Genomic DNA, 9514 nt, shown 5'->3' on the forward strand with positions numbered 1-9514 from the left:
ATAACTCTGATTAATGCAAGGTCTGATTAGCACCCAAAGAGAACAACAGTTAATGGTTAAAGTTAATGAAAACAACAAAGCCTTACATCGAACATGATGATTTTTACTCTTTACATGAATATATATTTGGGTATCATTAATGTAATTATTCTCTTTTCTCACATAGCAACTAAAAGAAACTTTTCAAACTAATCCAGAATAACTCCTTATTCAATAAAATAAAACAAATATATATAAAATGTAGCAAAGAAGATCGTAAAAACAACAGACCTTTCCTGGATTTTACTTCATTTGTCTAAAAACAAAGCATGTGGATATTTTATGTATTTTGTCAGTTTCCTCAGTGACTCACATAAAACCTAAAGTACCCATATTCCCTACAAAGAAAACACCTGTCCACAGATATTCTTATCTTTTGAGGAGACACCACATCAAAAGCCAAGGAGATAGGGTCCCCCCTTCCCCGCACAAACCTTGTTGATGCCGACTTAAGAGGTCCACTAAGCCTTGACTCCAGTTACACATTCTCTGGCGTTTCCTGTAAGCTAAACTATCAACAATAACACGAAGGGCATGCAAATATTCTTAAGTGGCCTAACCAGCATCTTCCTAGAAACAGACACCAATAGGAACTTTGCTACTGACCCACTCCTGGCTTCATTTCATTCCAAACCTGGTATTTAATTTTTCAGAACAGTGTTCTGCCATTTATTGAAAGAAATGAAATTAGTATCAAACTGTGATAATCTAGAGGAAGTTATTTAAGCTTTATCTTTTTTTTTTTTTTTTTGAGACAGAGTCTCACTCTGTTGCCCAGAGTAGAGTGCCATGGTGTCAGCCTAGCTCACAGCAACCTCAAACTCCTGGGCTCAAGCGATCCTGCTGCCTCAGCCTCCCGAGTAGCTGGGACTACAGGCATGCGCCACCATGCCCGGCTAATTTTTTCTATATAGATTTTTAGTTGTCCAAATAATTTCTTTCTATTTTTTAGTAGAGACGGGGGTCTCACTCTTGGTTAGGCTGGTCTCGAACTCCTGACCTTGAGCGATCCACCCGCCTCGGCCTCCCAGAGTGCTAGGATTACAGGCGTGAGCCACCATGCCCGGCCTAAGCTTTATTTTTAAGAAAACACAAAATATAAAAAAACTAAACTTAGAAAAGAGTGTTCTTCTATGTAACACAGGACTCCTTTAACTGTCCAACTCCTCAAATACCCACACAATTGAATTTGACTTATAAAAGTATGATTTACACATATCTTTCCTGGCATAAATATATGTTATAAAGAAAATAAACATGTTTTTTACCTGATGCTGACTGATGGCTCTTACCAAGAATAGTATTAATCAATAGTATTAAAGTAATGAAATTTCATTTTCTCGATTGCTTTTCATTATCATTGTGAAAATAACCAAAATTTGTCTAAGTAATTTAATTCCTAAGCCTTATTTTCATTAAGGAATCTTATATTGAAAAGGAGATATTAGCGGACTTGGGGGGTTAAAAAAAAAAAGGAGATATTAGATTAGCTATATGTCATGTTAAATCATATTAGACCAAGATTCTAAACAACAGAATGGCAGAGGAAATATTTCCTATCAAATATGTTCTTTTGATAAGTCTGGAAAACCGTAACTCAAATCCATATATCACAGAATTCAAATTATTAATATACCAAATACATTCTCCTACCTGAGGAGTTTCTACTCCTAGATTCGTGGCCCTGAGGATGCCCACAGCAGCACTGACTAAACTGCTCAGGAATGGTACCAACTGTGAAAAGAGAAGTGGGAAAAAGAAGAAATGATTCAAAACCAATAAAGGACAGAAATAAGTAACATGCATAAATTGCACAGTATATGATAGCTTACAAAGTTTTTATTAGCAAAGCTTTAGTTCAAGTAACACTTATCGAATGACAAATATGCTGGGCGCTGGACACACTACAATAAAAAGCACCACATAACCTGCCTTGAAAAACAAGAACATCAGGAAAGAAAGTCACGTAAACAAATAAATGCCTCTAACAGGTACGTGTGTAAGACAGAGAAGTACAAAGAGTTTGTACAAAGTGTGTGGGGCTTGCGGATCTACAGGGCACAGCTGAGTGACAGCCCCAGATGCTGTCCCTCTGGATCCACCACATTTGTGCAGAGGCTTCTCAAGGGCTGCTCCCAGCCAAGGACTGCAGGTGGCAGGACACTAATTCAGGCCTGCAGACGTGGGTCAGGGAATTCCTCAGTCTAACAGACAACTCCGTGCTTACAGCTACTCCTTCATTCTGGCTAAAAACTTTTTACAACTGCACTATAATCTGGACGCTTCTTGCCCAGTTGTCCCTCCTTTCCCAGATGCCAGACCTGTATCATCTTGGTCTGAGGGTCCTCCCTGCCTCCTCCTGCCCCCTCTCCTGTATCCTTCACAGGCATTTCCCCTAATCAATCTCGCATATTTAACACCTTCTTTGTATCTACCTGAGAACCAAACAAACACAGAAGGGGTGGGGGGAGGGGTGCGGTTTAGGCACTTTAATCCTTGAGTGCAAGGATAAGGCTTGGACCTTGTCTTTGGCGACCTCTGGCTGTGAGGGTGATGGAGGGTCAAGATTTTAAGATTTTTCAGCTTAAAACAGCTTTGAAACCATTGCAACAAGTGATGTGGCAATTTAAACCTTTTTTAAAAAACACTATCACTTGAGTTTTTTTGTTTTAAATAGGGCTCCTGCAGACTACTTGCAACTCTTCTGTCTCCTTCTGACATTTCTTCCTGTTCCATCTTAGTCTTACTCAAGCAGTTCTGACTGAGGGCGGGGCCCTCTCCTTTTGGAAGTTTTCTGTTTTGGGTTTTTTGGGTGTGTGTGTGCGTGCACCATTTTGGGCTCTGCCACCTCCGGGCTTTCTCTGCACCACGTGTTCTTCCTACCATCTGAATCTGCTCTCGCACAGATGCTGTCGTCTCAGTGGCTTTGGCTTTCTTACACATACTTGAATTAGAGCTTTTTCTTTTGTCCCTTAGTTTCACTGAAGATGTAATGTCTGGTTTTTCTGCTTGGCAGGGCTTTTGCTGTTGCTGTTGTTTTGGCATTCTCCTTGCTACTATGTATGGCTTGCAGGAAAAGTGGGAAGATCTGTAACAAAGCTGCCACCTGGAACTTTACTGGTAAACATGAGCCAGAGCCTCTATATTTTAATCTTCATAAATCTGAGTGATAAGTAGAATAGGCATTTTAAACACTTTAACCTGGAGTTTCTAACTTTGCATTTAGAGCCCAAACCCAATGGAGATGCTATTTATATAAGGGCCCTTTATATTATTACATTTCTAGTAGAGGTCCCAACAGATTTATACAGAGATTCTTAAGAGAGAATTGGGAGTAGGGTAGAGTTGGAGGGATGGGATACAGCCTGCACTCAGCTGAGAATCACTGCCGTCATGAGCCAAAGTTCCTAAAGATTGTGTCATATCAGATTTGTTATACTGAAAAAATTGTTGAAAACAACTGTTTTAAACTCTCCTGACCCAAAGGGGAAGGTGAATAAGGCCTGGAAGACCCAGTGGAGAGTCTTCGTCCAACTGTCTGTACTGTGTCTGCTGGCGCCGGGGAGCAGGATCCCAGCCGGAGGAAGCCCATGGGACTGGTGTTAGACCTTCGCACCACTGCAGATCTGAAAAGTAAAAGAAAATTACTCCCTCTCTGGCAGGTTCCAGAACTTTCTCTTTATTCGTTTTTTCTGAAACTTCCTAACAATATGCCCTGGAGTTTCTTTCTTTTTTTTTTTTTTGAGACAGAGGCTCGCTCTGTTGCCCAGGCAACAGTGCAGTGGTGTCAACCTAGCTCACAGCAACCTCAAACTCCTGGGCTCAAACGATCATCCTGCCTCAGCCTCCCAAGTAGCTGGGACTACAGGCAAGCACCACCTCGCCCGGCTAATTTTTTCTATTTTTAGTACAGATGGGGTCTCACTCTTGCTCAGGCTGGTCTCGAACTCCTGAGCTCAGATCCTCCCGCTTCGGCCTCCCAGAGTGCTAGGATTACAGGCGTGAGCCACTGCACCCAGCCTGGAGTAGAGTTTTAAAAAATATGTAACATAGTCAAATGGAACAAATATAAAATGATAAAGTAAAGTGTCCCTCCCACCCTGTATTCTACCTGCCTAATTCCTAATATTTCCGCAATATTACTCAAAAGTTTGCCACTGTTTTTAGTTTCTAGTGTATCCTTCCAGAGTTCCTTAATGCATATACATGCGAACTGAATACGTAATCTTAGTCTCACCTTGCTTCGACACCAAAGGTGATATATCACATACCAACCATTTTCAATCTTAGTTTTAAATCCCCTTTATACTCTTAAAAATTACTGAAGACCCAGAGAGCTTTCATTTATAACTAGTATCTATTGACATTTACTATATTAGAAATTAACTTAGAAATTTTAAAAATTAATCCATTAAAAATAAACTTATTATATGTAACTTAAGATTATGAAAAATAAATATATTTTCCAAAACAAATTAGTGAGAAGCATGGCATTATTTTACATTTTTGCAAATCTCTAATGTTTGGCTTAATAGAAAACATTTAGATTCTCATTATGGCTTCTGCATTCAATCTGTTATAAGATATGCTCTATGCTATTCTGAGTGAATCATATGAAGAAAATCCAGCCTTCTATAGACATATAACCGGGAAAGGAAGGAATATTTTGGTAACCTTTTCAGATACCCTTCTTTGACACTACCCCAAAACTCAGCAAGTGATCAATTCTAAAAGTTTAGCTGCAATGTGGTATCTGAAACCTCATCAACGAACTCCTTCACTCCATTCTTTTGCGAAGAATCTTGCACTTTGAAGGAATCTTTTACCTGTGCATGATATTTTAACATTTGGTCATTTGGAAAATATTGGTTCACTGAGTTATCCAGATATGACAAATGTTGATACATTACATGATATCAGAAAGTCACATTCATATCAAAATATCACCATCAATTTGAACAGAAACATCTCTCAAGGTGTAACAGAAGCTGTCAAAATCACAGTGGTGAATACAAGTTTTCCAAAATTCTGATTTTTGCTTGAGAGCTCAAATTTTATCACTGACATTTAGTGTCATTTGTTTTCTTAAAAAGAGGCAAAACTTAGTTCACTTTTAACAAAATGGCTGCTCAATACCCATAACCATACTTCTTAAGTTGTTCTTAAAAGTAAAAAGGTGTTCTATGAAAAAGCAGCTAGTTCAGCTTGCAACTAAAACAGTCATACAAATGCTTTTCAATCATACAAGTGCTTTTCCTAACAGAACTATTCTCATATGCAGCAAAAGTGCCTGTATGTGTACATTCCATTCAAGGATGAAGATTTTCAAAGAGAAATGATAATTTTTACTGCTTCATCAAGGACATTCCTTTGTATCAGTGTGTGGTTGTGAAGAATACAAAGACTAACAGACCACCTTGATTCACGTGCAGGCAACAGCAGTTTTACATCTTTGCTTTTTGTACCATCAGTGCACATATATCAATGTAGCGAAAAAAGCAAATTATGTCATAGTATCACTATGAAAAGTTTTGACCTCATGGACCCCGTGAAAGGATCCACAGACCACACTTTGAGATCACAGCTTACTTTTTCCATTTTATAATATACCTTGGAAGTTTTTCTACTTCAGTACATAGAGAGCTTCCTCACTCTTTTTAGAATGGAAGATACACAGTATTCCACTGTCAGAGATGGACTATAAAAAATTAGTTCCTTACTGGGAGGCACTTGGCTCATTTCTCATCCTTCACTACTGTAACAGTTAACAACTTTGTGCATATATGCAATTTCATGCACAGGCAAGGACTGCACATGTCAAATATGTAGCTGACTATGCATGTATACTAAGTTATCAGAAGGTGAAGGGCCATTTCCTCCCTTCACTCTGCAAGTTCTCTGAGATTTAGGTCTCCCTGAGGGTACCACAGGGCACAGTGATTCTCATTGTTTCAGAATCCCTGATTACATGCACACTTACATATGCCATGCTAAAGCAGGTACCCTTCTTCTATCCTTTCGGCTTTCCAGAAATTTATCAAGCTTTCTCACCCACTGAACATCTATCCTTATTTCACTTGTCTTTGTAGACTTACAACTTTGTTATTCCTTTACTACACTCTTAGTGGGGTCTCAGGAGGGGAAGAAATAAACAATATGTAAATAATCTGATACAACTGGTGCGATATCATTTTTTAACAAGTTCTTCCTCAATTCTTAAAAGTAATTATACTTAAGTATGTATTAATACATATAACAAGGATGACTCACGGTGGCTGTGGCGGCTTGGGTGCGGTAAAATGGTGACTGAGCTGCTAGCTTGGCGGCGGGAGAGCGCTGAGCCCAGGCCAGCCACCATGAACCCTCCCTGGGCTCCGCACCCCTAATGCAGCTTGGGTGCTGAGCTCACCCTGGCCGGGACGATGGTGAAGTATTTCCTGGGCCAGAGCGTGCTCCAGAGTTCCTGGGACCAAGTGTTCGCCACCTTCTGGCAGCGGTACCCGAATCCCTATAGCAAACGTGTCTTTACAGAAGACCTAGTACACTGGGAGGTGAGCCCTGACCAGAAGCACCTGTCATGGCGCCTCCTGACCAAGACCAACAGGATGCCCTGCTGGGCCGAGCAACTGTTTCCTGCCAGTGTTGCTCACTCGGTATACATCCTGGAGGACTCTACCGTGGACCCACAGAATCAGACCATGACCACGTTCACCTAGAACATCAACCATGTCTGGCTGATGATGGTGGAGGAACGATGTGTTTACTATGTGAACTCTGACAACAGCGGCCGGACCAAAATCTGTCGGGAAGCCTGGGTCTCCTCTAGCTTATTTGGCGTCTCCATAGCTGTCCAGGAATTTGGTCTCACCTGGTTCAAAAGCAACGTGACCAAGACTATGAAAGTTTTGAGTACATCTGGGCCAAGCTGCAGGGTGAGGCCCCTTTCAAAACACTTGTTGAGGAAGCCAAGGAGAAGGCAAAGGAGACAGCACTGGCAGCTACAGAGAAGGCCAAGGACCTAGCCAACAAGGCAGCCACCAAGCAGCAGCAGCAGCAGTTTGTGTAGCCAGCCTGCCACCACCACAGCACACCAGACAACTCAGTTCCACTCCCTCTGCCCTGTCCCCATTGTGCTCTGTTATTAAAAATCAGCTTCCAGCCCTGTCCATTGTCTGGGTGGTGGGCTGGGGGTCTGGTTTGGCATCTGCGGTACACCAGGCACAGAATCCATGTCCGAGCCCAGCCTGCTATCCCTTTTGGGCAGCTGAGGACACAGGTGTGGTGACTTGCCCCCAGTCATAGACCATATGCAGGTGAAGTGGCAATAAACACTAGGCTGTAAGCTCCATGAGGGAAGGACTTTGTTCTGTTCTCCGATGTGTCCCAAGTACCTGGAACAGTATCTAGCACATAATAGTACTCAATAAATATTTGTTGAATTCAAAAATATATATATATAACAAATATATATATTTATCATACTATATTAACCAGCTAAGCTTAAATATCAAATTGATCAATTATAAAACTTTTTATTATTCAATTTTGTATGACTTTGTGCATTTCCATTATACACGTATGTAACAGACTAACTTTGCCTTGTAAAGATCTTGTAATAACAACAACAAAAGGTTTTTTAAAAGAAAAGAAAAAGAATTAAGAAAGAAAAAAGATAGCTTACCTTGGAGAACCATGTAGATTTGTGCCTGAGCCAGCAGTAGATGTAAGATTCTGCTCTATGCGCTGATAATTCCTTATTTGAGTGGGAACTGGAATTGGTGCCGTTTCACTGTGAGGTGACGCAATAGGATGACATTGCCTGCAACCATAATTCATTGAAAAAGGAAACAAATATTGATAAGACGGTTTTTCTTTCATTTGGCCAATTAGTTAGATCTAGAGAAAATTCTAGAAAGAGCCAAAGGATCACTTCAGTATACGAGTAAGGAATGATCTTGTTAACAAATACATAGAGCCAAAAAAAAATCACATTTGTCATCTAAGAACTCTCCTGGCATTCATATGCATATTGAGGACTAAGAATTACAAAAATAACCTAGAAAGAAGCTCCTCTACAACAACAGGAAAAGTCCATAGGTCAGCAAAACTGTTTCATCCACTCCCATTCTGCTATTCATTACTATGTGAGAGAAACAAATATTTCTAGGAAAATATGCTGGGTAAAAGAACAGGAAGTTCAAGAGCAAAGACGACTGGAATGTTTACAAAAGCCATGAATGCAGTAAGCATTCCCAAGGAACTGTGACTTTATGAAGAATGAAAACACATGGTGTAATTCTCAAAGCATACAACTGATCTGAGGTCCACAATTTGAAGTGTTAATATTTGGTTTCTTTACTAGCCTCTTTCCTCACTTTTCAGAAATAGACTAGTATGCCCTTAGATGACTTTCAATTCATTTTACAACATATCATGAAACATATCAGAGACAATTTGGGCCTTAAGAAAGACGACTTATTTCATTCCACCGCCCTTTTATAATTCCAAAAAAAGCCATGTGAATCTTGCACTTTTTCCCAATTACAATACTGTAGATATAAAGAGATCACATAGTCATTTAAACAATATGATTATCCTCAAAAGTGTCACTCTAGAACTTTTGGAACCATTAGACTATTTTATATTTAAATAAAATCTCATCTGTAACAGAGATGTTAGTAGCACAATCACATGTCATTCTCTCTATTCCCATAAATTCTGAGAAATGCTGAGACACAAATGCACAAGGACAAATAAAAGACCAGGTGACTATATGACAGCTGCTTCAAATTCACAATCTTCACACCAGGAGATCCCCAGATGCCTCTTTGTTTTAGGAAGACCCAGTGAGTAAATCCTGTGAGGGTGACAAGTAATCACATAGCTAGAATGTAATGCCCAGGGACAGAGGGAGAAGAGAGGAAAGCACCTACACATAAGAGTTCCCATGAAGCCCAGTCCTGCAGACAAATCCTGAGCCTTAGCTCTTGGTCACAGGGCTTTCTGAGTGATGGGGAACTAGCTGGGATAAGATAATTTAATTATCCAAAGGCCACAGCAGCAACAGAAGTAAGAGCCTCGCCTGGCATACAGGCCCACAGCTGCAGAGGGAAAGCAGGTCCAGCAAGAAAGGGGTTAGTAATATGTAGAGGGAGGCTGTCAGAAAAGCAGGAATCAGGCCAGGCACAGTGGCTCATTCCTGTAATCCTAGCAGTCTGGGTGGATCACTTGAGGCCAGGAATTTGAGACCACCCTGGCCAACACAACAGACCCCAATTCTATAAAAAATTAAAAGAAAATTAGCTGGGTGTGGTGGCGCATGTTTGTAGTCCCAGCTACTAGGGAGGCTGAGGCAAGAGGATTGCTTCAGGCCAGAGTTGGAGGCTGCAGTGAGCTATGATCACGCCACTGTACTCCAGCCTGGGTGACAGAGTAAGATGCTGTCTCTTTGAAAAAAAAAAAAAAAAAAAAAAAA

At 40.5% G+C, this 9514-nt stretch overlaps 1 protein-coding gene and 1 pseudogene across 1 annotated transcript in view; one reads left to right on the plus strand and one right to left on the minus strand.

The window, feature by feature from the left end:
• ULK2 (unc-51 like autophagy activating kinase 2) overlaps positions 1-9514 on the minus strand; it is a 112583-nt gene that overhangs the window by 30165 nt on the left and 72904 nt on the right. Inside the window, exons 15-17 of the mRNA XM_012651444.1 lie at positions 7721-7858; positions 3520-3665; positions 1693-1773 (exon numbers count right to left, since the gene is read on the minus strand). Coding sequence (XP_012506898.1) covers positions 1693-1773; positions 3520-3665; positions 7721-7858 — 365 coding nt within the window. The remainder of the gene's footprint in view (positions 1-1692; positions 1774-3519; positions 3666-7720; positions 7859-9514) is intronic.
• Positions 6462-7105, plus strand: LOC105816117 (annotated as a pseudogene).

This window comes from Propithecus coquereli, unplaced genomic scaffold (genome assembly GCF_000956105.1).
Source record: "Propithecus coquereli isolate 6110/MARCELLA unplaced genomic scaffold, Pcoq_1.0 Scaffold355, whole genome shotgun sequence".
NCBI lineage: Eukaryota > Metazoa > Chordata > Mammalia > Primates > Indriidae > Propithecus > Propithecus coquereli.